Genomic DNA, 18,472 nt, shown 5'->3' on the forward strand with positions numbered 1-18,472 from the left:
TATAAATCACCTAAATCAGGGATCTCTAGGTTCCCCTGTAAAGTTTCTTTAATGGACTCAAAATATTATGTGACTTAGGAAGAGAAAGACAAATACTGTCTGATCTCACTTATGTGTGAAATCTAAAAGATAGAACTCCTGGAAGCAGATTGGTGGTTGCCAGAGGAAGAGGGTACAGAAAATAGGTGAAGGTGGTCAAAATGCACACACTTCCAGTTCTAAGATAAGTAAGTATTGGGGATGTTACGTACAGCATGGTGACTATAGTGAACAATACTGCACTGTATTTGAAAGTTGCTAAGAGAGTAGATCTTATAATTGTCATCACTAAGAGGAAAACAATGTGTGAAACAAATGTTAGCTAAAGTTAGTAATCATTTTGCAATATATACACATATCAGATCTTTATGTTGTATACTTTAAATTATTACAGTGTTGGATGTTAATTATATTTCAATAAAACTGGAAAAAATATTATGTGGCTTAGAACATTTGATTTACACTTAATTCTGGAGCTACCACTCTTTGTTAATGTGGTTGGCTTTTTTCCGTGCTAATATTAATCTTTACCACTATAGCACAGGTTTTCAGTAACCTTACAAGAGTAATTGAGCCCTAAAGTAAAAATTAGAAATGTAAATTATGAATAAAATCCTAGGTGGTATAATACTCTAATACAGATTTGATTGCAAAAATGTCTTTAGCTTAATTGTTGTAATTTCACTGTCTTACCTTTTTATTTTAAGGAAATAATTTGTAATTCATTTTGTTCTTATATACCATAGGATGTGTTTTGGAGATGCAGACAAAATATCTTTGATGAAATGAAGAAGAAATTTTTACAGGTAGACTGCTGATGTAATTGCTTTAGTATGATAATCAGCAGAACAAGTAACAGCATGTTGGTATTTTTATTTAATAACAAGGCATGTCTTAAGCTTTATGTTCGTTTGGCTTATTTTACTTCAACCTGATTTTAATAAGAAGAAAGTCACCTTAAATGAATATGCACCTTGTTTTTAACATGTGAGTCAGGGGGAAAACCTAAAAACTATGGAACCCTTTGTTTTGAGTTTCAGGTATGGTTGTTGTCTGTTTTTTATGCAGATATATTTCATTTTCTGAAATATTAGTAGTGCTGCATTGAATCATTTAATAACTTACAGAGTCAAAACCCAGAAATCTTACTTGAATAATTAAGTAAAACTATTACCTTCCTAACAGGCTGACTGCATTATAAACCTAAACTTTGCTGTGATGTTGCATCCCATTCTAACCGTTACTTAATGCCTCATTTTTCCTGGGTCCTTTAGCTCTAAAATTTTTTTTCTTCAACGTGCTTCCTTTAATCTCTAAATGGTCTGTGGCAAGAGACCATTTAGGAAAAGCTCATATAACATTGGAGTTTACTGGGTGGGGGCAGGGGGGATAGGATGGGGGAAGGTCGTAGAATGGAATGGATGGAGCATCTTAAAAATACAGTTTTTTAAATGTGAGTTACGGCCCTCCATCATTGCTCCAGTAATTGTCACTTGTTAAAGTAAAAATGCGTATCTGAATGAGGCTGATAAATTTAATAAGTTTCAGTCAGCAAAAATATTCATTCCCTCAGTTCTCTTTTTTAATCTATGGCAGTATTCACTGTGGGTACCCAGAAGGGTAATGTGCTAAGGCCTGATTTCTTAGCTCATAGCAGCTCCTGTACCAAGAAGTAGGGAGAATGGACTTTGTGTGTGTGTGAGTTTACAACCATAATGTTATTCTTTGTAATAACATTGAAAAGAAGAAAGTCTTGAGAGAAAATGGGTTGATTATTAAATTTAGAGGTCAAGAGGTCCCTTTGTAATGTTTTAAAATTCTTTATATTTTGTTTCTTAGAAAAATCTGCATCTTGGAAACTGAGTTTTGTTTGATATTAAGTTTTCTACATGCTAATACATTCCAAATATATGCTATCAATTATACACCTTGCTTTTAAAATAAGGAACACCTAGGAAGTGTTTTTTAATGAAACAAAAATTATGGCGTTAATTTCAGAGAACTCAGATTTGAATTTAGAACTATTAGGAATGCCAAGAAAAGGAGATGCCCTGATTTAAGAAGTGAACATGCTGTCAGGCAGACTCTGAGATCCCTCAGACAGAACAATCTTGTGTCGACCTCTGCAGGATATCCCTAGCAGCGAGCTTATCTTTGGAAGAAAATACGTTTTCAGTATTTTTATCCCAATATTTATCTTTTGTAAATAAGACTGTGGTTTAAATTTGTTTTTTACTTTGTTTTTTCAAGAATTCTTTCTTCAGAGTATGTTAGGAAATCCAGCTTTGTTTCTGCAGTGAGCACAGACGGGCACAGACCAAATACTCTGTTAGCATGCACAGTCGTAATGTAACTGCTGTGGACTTTTCCCTTATTCTCACTAGTCTAATATTGCTATGAGTTGTCCATAAAATAAGTGGTTTTAATTTTATACTTTGTATCTTTTTTCTAACTGTCTAGATTTTCTGTGTAGAGAACTTTGTGCCCATCTCATAGCTCACCTAAGACACATGAAATATTTTCCCAAGTGGAACATGCTTTAGGCTTTTCTAAAACTTTGCACTTGTTTTCTCTTATTCATCATAAAACTCTTTTAACTCAAAAACTGTGCTCTCTTTCCTAAATTATGATGTATCCTTAGATGCCTTACCTTAATGTTGCATTTAGTGTTTACATGGATACCTTCCCTGCTCTGGTATGCCAACACCACCATCACTACATCCTTTGTATCTAGTGCTTGCTGTGCTTCAATGTGTTTAAGTACATTTTTGTTGTCTAAGGCTGTAGAACAGCCTACCGCAAAACTTAGTGGCTTAAAACAACAACTAGTTTATTCACAATTCAGTGGGATGGGATCTGGGGCTCAGCTGGTCAGTTTCTCTGGTCTATGTAGCATCATCTGGGATCATTCCTTGGCTGCATTTAGCTGGGCTTTGGATGGCATGTCCAAGAAGGCTTTTCTCCGTTACTAGGCACCCCAGTGCTCCTCTGATGTGGCCATGTGTTCTCTGTGTAGGGCTTCCTCATAGCATTGTGGTCCCAGGGTAAGTGGGATTTTGTTGTTGTTGTTGTTGTTGTTGTTGTTACTCATAAGAGGGGATGTTCCAAGAGGTGCAAAAGCAGAAGCTGCTAATTTTTTTTAAGGTCCTGCCTTAAATCACACAGTGTCACTTCTGTCACATTCTGTTGGTCCTAGATAGTCACAAGGCCAGTTCAGATTCATGGGAAGGGGAAAAAGATAATGAGTGGCAAAGAATCTAGCCGTTTTTCATTTACCTCAAGGTAATGCTTTTTCCTTTGGGTGTAAATGGGCTCAATCAGGGGCAGAGCTCCAAAGAAAACAAGAATGGTAGCTACCCTATTTTCCTAATTCCAAGATATACCTTTTTACATTTAAATGTTTTGGAAATCTGCATGTTTAATATAACAATGTAGAGGTGTGTTTTTTTTTTCTTAAAAAACTGTTATAAAGTTATTGTTACACTTTTATTGATGATATCTGAGAACTGAGAAATGATTTTTTTTTCTTACCAGGTCTCAGATTGGGGGGATGTAAGGGGAATGATTAGTGTTGGCAATAGTGTTATGAAACATTTACATGTAGTCTATGGATGATAGCCATATGTTAGATTAAATTAGAAATAACAGGCCAGAAGGCAGAGTCTGAAGTAATAAGATTTTTAAGTGGCTAGCTTAGAGCCTTAAAGAATAGCAGAGATTTTTGTTTGTTTCACTTATTCTAGAATTGAATTCAAGAGTAAGGTGTAGTTAGCTCAGAAATTCTGCTTATAGGAATTTTAAGGAAATAGAAAAGCACACAGTTATATGCAGATGTTCATCACAGAATTATTACTAAGATGTAATGAAGTCTAACCTAAGAGTGAGTAACAAAGAACTGATAGAACAAATTATTATTAATCCATGTAATAAAATACTATCAACTGTTAAAAATGGTTAGAAAAAGTTTGACATGAAAAGATTACATGATGCATTTATTAGTAAAGAAAGAAATTACAAAACAGCATACATATTCTAACCCAGTGTATGTGTTTTTAAGTGTGCATGTGTATGTGGGCAAATATATTTGGAAGGATATACTCCAAAATGTTAATAGTTACCTGTGTGTTATGGGGTTACAGACGAATTTTACTTTTTTCTTTATACTCTTCCTATTAAAAAAAATGAGCAAAGTTATTTTTATACAGTTCACAGAAAAGAAAGCCATTGTCCTTAAAAAGAATAAAAGGCACACATGAGATTAAATTTTGTGTTTACTGTAGTACATTAGTCTTCAGATGAGATTCCTTTGGGGATAATTTCTCCACATTTTTTAGTGGAAAGGGAGGAGGAGTGGAGTGGAAAGAGAGCGCCTATACCTTATGCTCACATATTTAGGGGAAGAGGCAGGAACAGCTAAGGTCTGGCCATATGATGTTGCCGCGTTATTCTTGTGTATACTATTATGCTAACACTTTGGATTTCTGAATTCTTTGGTAGGGTCATCTTCTAGGACCATCAATTCTAGTCTGTCTGAGGTTTTAAAATCTGGCCCCATGGTATTTTATAGTTGGAAAACTTGAATCTACTTCTGAAGTATATTGTTTGAAACTATGAAAGTGGATCTTTTATATTTGAAAGTTATTTTGAATTGTTAATTCTTTTACTGTAAACTAGAGTTTAAAAAGGCCCACTTTATGTTCCTCAGTTTGGGATTAAAAGGTGTGAAGCAATCATTACATGTGTTAATATGACACCTTATGTTTGTAGAGGAAGGCTTTTTCCCCCCTTTCTGAGAATCATATTATTAATGCTCTTTTTTGTTATCCTGTGTATTTTATAGAAATGTATTTTCCTTTTTTCATTTTTAAATGAATTATTATTTATAATTAAATATTTTGATTTGCCTAAATATGCTAGCCAATGTGTAAAATAGTCTATTTAAAATAGATGACTACTTTAAACATTATATTTATTTTATAGAAATTTATTTTTGTTCTAAACTACTTGGATTAACCTTAATTTAAATAATCTCTTGCAAACCCAAAACTGTATATACCAGAAACAAATTATAATTATATTGCTCCACCAAACAAACAGATAAACCTTGTGGCTATCCTGTCTTCAGTACTATTCAGTAATTCAATAATTATTGTTTAAAAATGGGTAATATAGAAGTAACAAAAGGTTGGAGTTGATAGTGTTGTAAAAGAGAAGGAAAGAAACAAATGATTGTATACATAACCGGTTGTAGAGTTCATATTTCTGTAAAGCCTGTTATGGGGATGGTGAGACTTACCCCAGTTAAGTGACTGCTGCACTTGATTTTGAGGGGAAGCAAGAGATTTGCATAATCAGATTTGCATGTTAAAATACTATTCTGGATTGAAGGAAGATAAGATTAGAAAAAGTTAAACCTCTCATGAAGCTATTGCCATAATCTTGGTATAAGATTTTGATTGCTGCAGACAGGAATAAAGAGAAAGGAGGATGGCTCAAGAGATATTCCGAAGGTAGAATTGACAGAAGTTTGGTGATTTTGTGAGGTGAAGAAGAGGGAAGAGATGAGGAAGATGCTCAGAACTCTAGTTTCAGCAGCAGGTAGATGATGGTGCCATTCACTGAGTTTGGCATTATAGGAGAAGGAGAGAAAGAACTTCTTACATTAAAGTATCTGATGCATCCTACTACCCCCGTGGAAAGAAAAAGAAAAGCAGTGTCCTTCAACAGCTTGAGAGGGAGGGCAGAGCTCCTTGGAGAATGTCTCCTTTGAAAACTTTTTGTCTTGGGGCGCCTGGGTGGCGCAGTCGGTTAAGCGTCCGACTTCAGCCAGGTCACGATCTCGCGGTCCGTGAGTTCGAGCCCCGCGTTGGGCTCTGGGCTGATGGCTCAGAGCCTGGAGCCTGTTTCTGATTCTGTGTCTCCCTCTCTCTCTGCCCCTCCCCCGTTCATGCTCTGTCTCTCTCTGTCCCAAAAATAAAATAAAACGTTGAAAAAAAAAATTTAAAAAAGAAAACTTTTTGTCTTGATAATTACTGAGTTATGTACTGGATGCAAAAGCAGGAAGAAAAATTTGTGACCCTAACTTCCTTCTACATTGGTAATTGAAAAATTTTCCCCCCTTGCTTTTCTTTACCTGCCTCTGCTGGCTGATCTGTTTACATAAGCTTGTCAGTTCCCAACACGTTGATAAATGGGGCTTTTGGACATCTGGTGTACAGATACAGTAACACAAAGATCAGGATGCCTGGTTGCCTGTGCCCCCTAGTTAGGGATTTTCCAATTTTAGACAATTCACACTTATTTCTACACAGTTCCCTTTCTGTTTCTTTAGGAAACCCATAAATGCTAGATTCAACTGTGCTAATGACACATTTTTAAGGATCATATTTTATTATTTTCAAATGAAAATTGCTCAAGTATACTGACTTCACACCTTGTTGACCATTGATTTACAGCCTTAAAAAGGCAAAAGCAAATATCCACAAGAATGACTGTTGATTCTTAAATATACCCTAGTTTTTCCAAAACAAACACATAAGGTGCTTTATATGTCTGACATATCCATTACAGTGGATTTCAGACATAACAAAACAGTAATACTAGCTTAGAGAAAATAATATTTTGTGGGATATGTTTACATTTAATCATAGAAAATATGGCTAATTATAATTGTTTTGTTTTTCTTTAAAGATAAACAATGTTTGTTTGTTTTAATTTCAGATAGAAAATGCTGCTGAAGAACCTAGAGTTTTATGTATAATACAAGATACTACTAATTCAAAGACAGTGAATGAACGGATCACTTTAAATTTGCCAGCTTCTACTCCACTCAGGAAGCTGTTTGAAGATGTGGCCAACAAAGTAGGCTACATAAATGGAACCTTTGATTTAGTGTGGGGAAATGGAATCAATACTGCTGATATGGTAAAGCCCTAGACTTAAAGCATGTTCTCTTAAGCTGCTAATAATACTGTAATTATTGTTATTGTTATTAATGAGTATATTAAATCCTGAACCTTTTTTAATATCATAAGCAAAACTGTAATAAGTAATTTAAGAGCCCATGTGCAGCTCAATGATTGGATCCCTCTTCGTCCTTTTGCCTTCATTCTGGATTTAACATTTGCTTGTCCTAAAGTTTGCAGAATGACATCAGTTTTTAATTCATTCATGTAAAAGGACTATCATATTGTGTCAACTATAAAAAATTTTCCAACATTTACTGCATGGAATATTACTCATTTTTTTAAGTGAAAAAAACAGGATATGGGACCATGTGTATTTTATCTAATTTTTGGAAAAGAAGAGAAAAATGTATGTATAAAGGAAAAGGAAAGGAAGGATATACACCCATGTTAACAGAGATTATGTACCATATACAGTGGTAGGCACCTGATAGAAGCTTGGTGTTACCGTGACTTTTGCTTCAGAGATCTCACAGTGCTGTTGTAGAAATAGATGTATTGCCAAATAATTACACTAACGTGTTTGAAGTAATCTATTGTAAGTTTGTTCTGAGTGCAAAGAGGAGGCATTGATCACTTTTGCATGTGAGAGACCATTTTAGTTGGATCTTATCTGCACTATCAGAATAATATTGGAAATGGTATAACTGCTCACCAATTAAAACTCGGGTTCCCTAAGCTAAGCAAGCTTGTAAACGAGCTACAGTGGGTCCTTTAAGACTTTGTAAACTAATTTGTTTTCTTAACACAAATTTCCATGCTTTTCCATCTCCATGTTTTTGCTTACATCACCTCTTTCTGTCTGTGTGATTGCTATTCTTAAGTTCTCTAGGGAAATACCTCTGATGGGAAATGAAATTGAATGTGTTATCTCTGTCATATTTAGAGAGCAGAGTTTTAATTGGGTCCATAGGTGAATCAAAGATGTTTAATGTTGCTTGATTTGCCCTTAAAATCCTTGGTATTTTGCTTTCTATTCCATAATCTATTTGCATTTTTAAAATATAGAGCTAATGTTTTAAAGTAACCAACTTTTCCCTCTGAAATTGATCAGTAAAATTGGTAGTCCAACAAGATATACAAAGAGAAGTAATATTTAATCTGAAACTCTGAATGCTCTGTTATATCACCACGTAACTTCTAATGTTGCCTCTTTTTAAAGGATAGTTCTATACGTATCATCATGTGTGTCTCCTCAAGTCTTATGTACCTTTCACTTTTAAGAAACCTTACATGATGTTTCTTCATGCCACCTTATAAGTAATCTTTCTCTTTATACCCTGATTATACTTCCTCTTCTGCTATACCACTTATCAGAGCCTTCTTTTTATTGTTATTCATTTGTATCTTTCCATGTGGTAGAATGTGTATGTTTTAGTGGCTGGGACCTCATAGTAATAATTTTGCATCTCCCAAAGATAGTCTCCCTAGGCACTCTAAAAATGTGTGTTAAATTAGCACCTACATGGGGCGCCTGGGTGGCTCAGTCGGTTAAGCATCCGACTTCGGCTCAGGTCATGATCTCACGGTTTGTGGGTTCGAGCCCCGCATCGGGCTTTGTGCTGACAGCTCAGAGCCTGGAGCCTGCCTCTGATTCTGTGTCTCCCTGTCTCTCTGCCCCTCCCCGCTCGTTCTCTGTCTCTGTCTCAAAAATAAATAAACATTAAAAAAAAAAATTAAATTAGCACCTACACTATGTTTAAATAGCTGTATGTCAGGATTACCTTCTTCTCTTTGTGTGGCTATGACTGACTTCAAGTACTTGACTTCTGTATTTTTGTTTGCTTACTGTACATTTCTGAAAGCATACTCTTTGCACCTGCTTATGTATACTTATGTGAAAACCTAACCCATATAGCTACTTACCACCTCATACACATAGATTTGTTGAGGTAAAACCTCCTGTGTATTTCAGCTATATTATCTGATCTCTTATCAGAGAACGTAGAGGACCCAAACATACCTTTCCTCCTTCCATGTGGCTTCTCTTAGCTTCCGATTTTCTATGTCCCATATTGCTCATGGATTTCTAGATGTGAGCCTGTTAAGAGAGACCATATAAGTTTGTTATTTTATGTACTTAACACTTATTTTGAACTTACTATGTGCTTAGTATCATTCTGTTATGAGGCTCTATACAGAAAATCTCATTTAGTCCTTACAACCACTCTGTGAGGTAGGTGCTATTACAGCCTCATATTATAGGTAAAGAAGCGGAGTCATGGGGAAATGGAGGTAACTTGCTCAGAGTCACACATATAGCAAGTGGCAGCATCTTTTATAGGTAGGTTTTGTATTTTTATCCTTAATACCTATACTTTTATATAATGTAAGTTCCTAAGAAAGGCATTTCCATAAAATAAGTTTTTCTAAGGAGGCATTCCTCAAGTCATGGAAACATTAAAAACATCTTTTAATATAACAAAATAGTTTTAAAACAAAAAGAATGGGGTGTTCATTTCATCTCTTATTTTTCTCAACAATGGACTAGTGTGTGGGTGAGTCCCTACTGTAGACTTGGAGCACACAGAGCTCCATCTGTCGTCCACCAACCAGAGTGTATCAGAATGAAATTGCCCTATCAGATAAAAGAGTTAGGTAAAGATTACAGATCTTAGATGTTTAATTTTCAAAAGAGTAATCACTTCTGTCCTCCTGGAATCCTCTGGATCCTGGCAGTGAACTTGAAATAGGTTATCATTTACTAGGACAGGTTGTTCCTTAAGGAGTCTTTCTGAAAGTGCCCATGTTGGTATATTACATAATTATTTTGGTTAGGTTGCTTAGTGTGTTGCTTATCTGGGAATTCTCATATTCATATATCAAAACATGTTTTTACAGTTATTAGTTATATAAAATTATCTTTAGCGAGTCTTCATAAAAATGTGTTACATACTATATTGCAGACTTTTTAGAGAACATAGAAACACAGATGTTTATAATTATTTTTTTTGCACAATACTTAATATTACTTCTTAACCTTATCTTTTTTCTCTCCAGTTTTTTTAAATGTTGGGAAATGTGAACAACTGGGATACCTGTCAGTATATGTACTGTCACTGGGCTTAGCCACCCTAATATATGAGAAAATGAGTTAATTCCAAGTCTAGATTAACAGAATTTACCAGAATCTTCACTTTAAAAAACAGTGTTTGAGCACAAGGATTGTGGATATGTGTTCATTTACATATTACTTGCTTTATTTTATTATAATTAATGTTCCTCATAATCTGAGATATTTTATTTTATGCCCATAGGCTCCACTGGACCATACCAGTGACAAGTCTCTTCTTGATGCTAATTTTGAGCCAGGAAAGAAGAACTTTCTGCATTTGACAGATAAAGATGGTGAACAGCCTCAAATACTGCTGGTAAACTATTTAGAAAGCCCCATATTCGTATTTTTTGTGGACTGTCACTGTTGAGAAGCAGGATTCCAAAGGAAGGAGAAGAGATATGATTTGTAATTTATATATAATAAATTATTTGTCTATTTTATGTTGGTTTGTTATAAGTGTATATGTTAATAGGGTAATAACAGTGGACGTCCAAAGCACTGTTGTGTGTATATAGTCCGTTGCTACACTGGGAACAGAGGTTGCCATCTTCAAGGCTACCACCATGACAGGGTTGGGGTGGATCTAGGATAAAATAGAATACCACAGAGATCTTCTCCTCTGTTTCAGTGGCCTTTCCTTTGGTTAAGTATTTGCATAGTTGCTGTAAGTCCTTGGCAGTTATGCCTAGATTTTTCTGTATTTTGGGGTAGGGACAGACCCACAGAATTCTCTACTCTGACATTTTTGCTATCACTCTCCCCCCTTCTTTTTGGAATAGCTAGTTTGTAAGTTATGTGCTTTATTTCTTTTCTTTTAGTATTTGCCTTTCCTGTGTGGTCCGGTGGTCTTAGAGGTCATCTAATCCAGTAACTCCCAATTTGAGGGGCATTCCTAAAAAAAAAAATTGAGAAAACCTGGTCTGATTTACCTTGTTGTTTTACTGTCTCAGGAAAGTAAGGCTCACAGAGTTTATGGACTTTTTTTTTTAGAACACTTCTCTTCAATGAAACTTCACTCAAGAAAAGTTCTCTTTGATGCTTTTCATGTAGAAGTCTATTGTGAATTAGAATACCTGTCTGGACAGTAGACAGTAGTTAAACAGAGCATCCATACTGAAGCAATACTAGAATATGCTCTATCCCGTCAGTTACTTTTATGATATCTCAAGAAGATTTTGATTTGTCTGAATTACATTGAAATATAAATTAGCTATTAATTTAGGGAGCTCTAGATCCACAGTTTGGGAATTCATGTTTTAAAATGCATAGTAATTACTCTTCAGCTCCGTCTTAACTGCTCATGCTAAGTATATATCCCTGAATCCTTTTTCACATCTTTCTTATTAATAGGAAGTTTCTTACTGGAGACAGTAGGAAACGATCCATTTTATCCAACACTTTTTAAGTATGCCCTATCTGCCAGGTCTACTTGGCAAGGATGATGTAAAAATGAATGATACACTCTTGTCATCAAAAGAGTTCACAGTGGAACTTTATCCTTCTCTCATAAACAAAATTTGAAAAAGAATTAGGAAAGTTACAAAAGTAAGAACTTTGAAAGGAGACCAGAGCATCTCTCCAACATGTTTTACATTGGGTGTCTTTTGAGCCTTCCTGTAGGAAATGGTGAGGGTGTACATTCCTTTGAATGTCTTGGTGGTAACTGTAAGGCCTCATGTTTTTTCATTGCCTCAGCAATTAGTGTGGTTTTTGTTTGTTTTTTTTTCCCCATTGTTTGAGCAACATGTGCCACTCAGTAAATATTGGTTGTGCTGCATTTCAGGAGGATTCCAGTGCCGGGGATGATAGTGTCCATGACCGATTTATAGGTCCACTTCCAAGAGAAGGTTCTGTGGGCTCTACCAGTGATTATGTCAGCCAAAACTACTCCTATTCATCTATCTTGAATAAATCAGAAACTGGTAAGATTTTTTAATTATGGTGAGGGTGGTTGTATTTTCATAAAATCATACTGTGTTAGACCCAGAGTAATCTTGGAGATCTCAAGCTTAATCCTCTCATTTTATGAATTAGAGAACTGAGACCCAAAGCAAGGTTACTAGGTAGCATAGATATAATTAGAGCCATATGTGGTTTCCTTTTCTCTCAACTTCATGTTGGTTTTACTATATTGTTATTGCCACTCTTTAGTAATAAAGTAAAAAATATTGAGTGTTGTATTTTGAAGGAAGACTTTTCTTTTTGATAGTCTTCTATTTTGAATTTTATCTTAAATTCTGAAGCTGACTTTCTTTGGAAAGGAATGTTTCCGTTATATCGTTTTGGATCAGAGTAGACTATGGGGGATACTTCTGTTTTTTAATTTTTTTTTTTTAACGTTTATTTATTTTTGAGACAGAGAGACAGAGCATGAACAGGGGAGGGTCAGAGAGAGGGAGACACAGAATCTGAAACAGGCTCCAGGCTCTGACCTGTCAGCACAGAGCTTGACGCGGGGCTCGAACTCACGGACCCAGAGATCATGACCTGAGCCGAAGTCGGCCGCTTAACCGACTGAGCCACCCAGGCGCCCCAAGGGGTACTTCTGTTTTGAAGCAGATGGGCTAGGCTTATTTTATTAGACCTACTGTGTCACCTTGTAGTTTAATCAAATTGTATGTTTGAAATTAATCATGTGATTTTAAAATTCCTGTTAACTCTTTTCTGAACATTATAAAGATTTTTGAATTTTTTCAATTTTCTCAGTATATATAAGATTGGTTAATTGCCTAAATATAATCTGGGTACTTTTACATAACATTTTATCCTACAACAAACCTTTGCAATAGATAGTATTATTTATGTTGAAAGAAATGGAAACTGGGCTTCCAATAAGTCTTTGATTGCACAGCTGGTAATGCTAGGTGTGACTTCAGAACTTTTACTCTTAAAACTTCAAAACAGGGGTGCCTAGGTGGCTCAGTTGGTTAAACGTCCGACTTCAGCTCAGGTCATGATCTGACCTGAGTTTGAGTCTGTGAGTTTGAGTCCTGCATCAGGCTCTGTGCTGACAGCTCAGAGCCTGGAGTCTGCTTCAGATTCTGTGTCTCCCTTTCTCTCTCTGCCCCTCCCCCTGCTCATGCTCTGTCTCTCTCTGTCTCAAAAATAAATAAAATTAAAAAAAAAAAAAAGAACTTCAAAACAGAGATGATTTTAAATATTATATGAAATACATAGTATAAGAATAAAATTATAGCATTACATTGCAAATTGTGTTCTAATGTGATCTGTAATCTTCTATTTTACTATATTTTATAATTAAAATATAGAATAATTTCCTTATAGCTGATCATTTGTACAGGCTTAATCGTGTATTTTTTTCTGGAAATACCAGTAAAAGATGGTTGTATTTGGTGTTTAGGATCATTTGTATCCATAGAACTTTTCGCAGTCATGTACCAGGAATCAAAGAATGCAAAATTATCTTCTGTTTCAGATAATTGGAGGTAATAAAGCTGTTTATCATTACACTGTCTAGAGTAGTGATTTTCAGATTTTTATTTCTTTAAAAATCATTTGGGGATACTTGTTAAAAATGTAGGTTCCAGGGCATTACTCCCCAGAATACTGGTTGGATAAATTGCATTTTGTTTTAAATAAGCACCCTAGATTATTCTGAGATAGTTGGAATACTTTGAGAAAGTTCCAGATTTAACAAATTAGGATTCTTGGAATATTTGCTTTGTATTCTCACAACCAACTTAGTCCTTTAATAGGAGTATTTACAGAACTCCTGCCTTGTGCTATATATTCTATGGCTCTATGATGCCCATAAATTCCTAGAGAGTAACTTACACGTTAAAAAAAAAGTTCTTTCTTTGATTGTGCAAGTGTAATACATGTTCATTGTCCTACTTTAAAATGAAGAAAGTGAAAATCACAGTACTACTAGCAGAAACTACTTATAGTGATTTTGCTTATTTCTGTTGCAAATGGGGGTATCAGGTTACGAGCATTTTTTGATTTGTATGTATTTTTTCCTTAATACTATATGATAAGCATTTAAATTTTTTTTTTTTTTCAACATTTATTTATTTTTGGGACAGAGAGAGACAGAGCATGAACGGGGGAGGGGCAGAGAGAGAGGGAGACACAGAATCGGAAACAAGCTCCAGGCTCTGAGCCATCAGCCCAGAGCCTGACGCGGGGCTCGAACTCACGGACCGCGAGATCGTGACCTGGCTGAAGTCGGACGCTTAACCGACTGCGCCACCCAGGCGCCCCTATGATAAGCATTTAAAAACAGTGTTCCATTGTATAGTTTAGATATTTAAGCTGTCTAATTATTACTGATGTTATGATGAACATTCTTGTACATAAGTTTTTATTTTTATCTCTGATTATTCCCTTAGGGTAAATTCTCAGAAATTGAATTACTATGTTGAAATTTAATTTAAAAAATTTTAGAGTCCTTTGATCTACATTGTCATGTAATGGTAGACTTCATTTCCAATTATTGTTTCTCACACACCTCTACTCCCTTCCTTTTCCCTACCTTTACATTTTCCCTCTAGTGTTCTAGAGGTACTGCCTTTCTGAATTAAAATAGTCTATAAGCATCTAAAGGAGTTGTGGTTCAAAAATAATTTTGTTATTGAAATTTCATTTTCCTTAAATTATTGTAAATCTTGGTACCACGTACTAAATGTTTTTATTGGAAGATGCTGTCATGATTTTGACTCAGGACTCTAGGAACACATTTCTCCATAATGCAAGAGGTTTGGAGATTTGGTGTATTCTTTCCTGTCTCCCCTGCCTACCAACTTTCCCGTAGCCAGCCACTGTTTTTGACAGGAGGTGGTAGGGGTGGACAGGGATGGGGTATTGTGTGAATGAACATTAAGGGGCAAGGAGTGGATTGAAGGCTAATGAAGACTTGTAGATGATTAGAAACTTTGTAACTAGGGTGCTTCCATTATCTGAATCCATGATAACTGTCCTTGGCCGGCTTCTTTAAGAATGCTTTTATTTTATCAGCTCCAGGAGTTGGCCTGTTACATCCTACTTCATTTGGCCTATTTGATGCCTACCTTGTTACCTGCTGGTTCTGTTCAGGATTTTTTTCTGCATGTGCCCCTCACAGAATGGCATGTTTTCATCTTTTCCCTTACTAGCTCACACTTACAGTATTGATTCACAGCTATTTCAGATATAGGACCCACATGGTAACAGTTGTCATTTAAGTTTGTTGATTTAGACAGTGCTTAATGACAAGATTTCTGTTATTCAGTAGCACTTTTATTAGTATCACTGAAATCTTCATAGTTCTGGAAAATAGTGCCTTTATGTGAGACACTGCATTCTTTGCAAAATATGGTGCTAAATCAGGTACAAAGGACCATAGGTTTTTCTATATGATTTTTATTGCTAATGACAAAATAAAGAGTGATGGCAATAATTAAGTGCTGTTACTCCTTCCTTTAAACCCTCTTCTCCTACCACCCCTTTTTTAAGCCCAGGGAAGGGAAACAAGGTCACATATAAATGATACATGATTGGTCTGTAGGTACACAAAGGACTGTAGTAGTAGTCATCTTCATTGTTGAGGGATTGGGGGAAGGAGATGGAAAAGAAGGGAAATTCCAGGCAGCCTCAGCCGGGAAAAGTAGAACAACCTGGTCTCATGGCCAGAGCACTGTCTTCCCCACTGTTTGTGGGGAAGAATCTGTTTATAATAACTGAGAATGAAATAATGCTTCATTATGAATAATCAGGCTACATATCCTATAGACTTGTGTTATTTGTAAGTCATATGCACTTTCCCCTTAAGTTCACCTGCTTCTGTGTTAAGTAGTAGGATAAAGAGATAAATCAGATTTGATCCCTCCCTTCACAGTCTGATGGGGAAGACATACAAGCAAATAGGTCATTACTGGACAGTGAGCTGAAGCCTCTGATATGGATTAAAGACAGGCTGCTATGAGAACCGCTCAGGTGGGGGGTGGTTAGGAATTGAAGCAGTTTATAATTCTATAACAATGTAGAATAGAATATATAAACACAGTATTCTTAAATATGAAAGGCATTAGAAATCAAAACTTGAACCGTAGTCCAGAGTAGCTACTTGATATCTTCTTAGAACCATGCAGATAATGTGGAGTCTATTCCTCTTTTCCACAATTGACCAAGGCTTAGCATGCATATTTGTCATATTTGTTTGTCCTTTCATCATTTTTGGCAATATAGTTATCCACAAAGTCTACCATTTCTCAAGACATTTTGATAATTGGGAAGCTGAAAAAGTGTTTTAAAAGGCTTCAGTGAACACCTTCAGCATCTACTGAGAAAAGATTGAAGGTTTTTTGTTTTTTTGAAACACCCAAGTCATTTAGTATTAAGTGGGAGTGAGTAAGCGTAATTATTAAGCAAAGTGTTTACCACATTCTCCTCACATAATGAGGTAAACTAAAATGATGAGACTGATTTTTTTGTGTATGTGTATCTCATAAACTGGGCTTGAAGTCTACTTCAAAAGAGACATTCCAGAAATGTTCTCAACAGTGGTAGCCATGTCCAATCAGATTTATAAAGCTGAATAATTGTAATCATTCACTTAAATTTTAAGTTCCTATATGCTTCTCCTTTTTCCCTCCTCCCTTCCCCCCTCCCTCTCTCTATTCTTCCCTACTTTTGACTTCTCTTTTTACTTTATAGTTACTCTTGCAGAGTGTGCTGATGTATAGAATCTCATACTTCATGGACTTGTTAAAATAGAGGAAGTCACTCCGAGTTTTTATATAATGAATTTATCTCCTATGTTATTAATTCTTGGCATGAATTGGTTTATAGGGCCTGATAGCAAGAGATAGCTGGTTCAGTTCAGTTTTCCTATTTTGGGTGTGTGATCATTAAAGTAAATTTGGGGAACAAAGGTTATTTTTATGTCAGTTAAACATACCTATATTGAAGTATTCCTCTTTAAATTTTATTAAATGCTAGATAATACCCATGCATATCTCTGGACATTAAACAAGATATCCTCACTTGTTCTGCGAAGCAAGGTTTTTACATAGAGCACATTTTAGAAAAAAAGTCTTTCTTAGGTGCTATTGAAAAATTAAAATAATTTCCAATTTAGTAACCGTAGTCTCTCAGTTTTCACTGTGCATTCAATTCTTATTAAGCTTTCATTTTGTTATTTTTAATGTAAATGCTGATTTATGTGTATTTGTGTTTTCTTTTTAAAGGATATGTGGGATTAGTAAACCAAGCAATGACTTGCTACTTGAACAGCCTTTTGCAGACACTTTTTATGACTCCTGAATTTAGGAATGCATTATATAAGTGAGTATTCAAAAAGATTTTATAAATAAAATTGATTTAAGAATGAAAGTATAGGTTTTAACTAATAAAATCTAATTTACCTTCTTACACTTATTTGTAAAGTTTGGGGCATTTCTCACTTCATAAAGACATACCTTGAATAGTATTTAAGAAAAAGATCTTTTGAGAGACTGGCATATGAAAAATTTGTGCAGAGAGAGAACCAGAAATGTAGACTAGCAAAGGATAAAATTAATAAGATTTACATTTGGGATAAGCTTACTTTATTTAAGCTTCCCTCACTTATAGCTTTAACATCTTTATTTTTTTTTAAGTTTATTTATTTATTGATTTTGAGAGAGAGTGAGACCAAGCAGGGGAGGGGCAGAGAGAGAAGGAGAGAAAGAATCCCAAGCAGCTGTCAGTGCAGAGCCTGACTTGGGGCTCAATCCCACGAACTGTTGAGATCATGTCCTGAGCCGAAATCAAGAGTTGGACGCTTAACAGACCGAGTCACCCAGGTTCCCCTAGCTTTAACATCTTTATAAAGAATTGTTGTCTGCTTTTTGAGATAATCCGAATATGTAAACCATATTCTCCTTTCTTTTCACTTCTCAGTTTAAGAAACAAAGATATCTTTTTAAACTTACAAACTTTGTTTCTAATTAAAATATAATGTTGGGTGTGTGTGTGTGTGTGTGTGTCTGTGTGTGTATGTTTATAAAAGACAGTATATACACTAGGTATTTTAAAATGCTCTCTGAAAGAAATTCCATATTTAAATAAACTCTAAAAGGCAGACAATTATTTTTGTGAGTATCTAATAATACATTTACTATGCCCTTGTTTTGTATATTTTATTTAAGGTATACATAACTTATTTTTTAAGACATTTCAAAGTACAAATTAACTGATTTTTCCTTTTTTTGTGCTATTCTTATACAGTATCCTTGAAATTATTGCAGATTTATATTTAAAGTATTCTGAGAACTTTTAATATTGATTGTGTTGCTCAGACAGCACTATATTTACATTCATATGTAAGCTCATCATCTAAGTTTACTTGTGGAAATGGACATTGTAATGAATCCCTCTGTACCCATCACCCAGCTTTGGATTTTATCAACTCATGACCAGTCTTTTTTAT

General features: G+C 35.2%; 1 protein-coding gene across 2 annotated transcripts in view; it reads left to right on the forward strand.

The window, feature by feature from the left end:
• Positions 1-18,472, forward strand: part of USP47 (ubiquitin specific peptidase 47) — a 106,884-nt gene that overhangs the window by 32,950 nt on the left and 55,462 nt on the right. Inside the window, exons 2-6 of one of the 2 annotated variants that reach the window (XM_006937103.5) lie at positions 786-845; positions 6,760-6,963; positions 10,262-10,375; positions 11,846-11,984; positions 17,250-17,346. In XM_006937103.5, the coding sequence (XP_006937165.1) occupies positions 786-845; positions 6,760-6,963; positions 10,262-10,375; positions 11,846-11,984; positions 17,250-17,346 (614 nt within the window). The remainder of the gene's footprint in view (positions 1-785; positions 846-6,759; positions 6,964-10,261; positions 10,376-11,845; positions 11,985-17,249; positions 17,347-18,472) is intronic. The other variant, XM_003993002.6, reaches the window with a different exon arrangement.

The sequence above is a fragment of the Felis catus genome, chromosome D1, assembly GCF_018350175.1.
Source record: "Felis catus isolate Fca126 chromosome D1, F.catus_Fca126_mat1.0, whole genome shotgun sequence".
NCBI lineage: Eukaryota > Metazoa > Chordata > Mammalia > Carnivora > Felidae > Felis > Felis catus.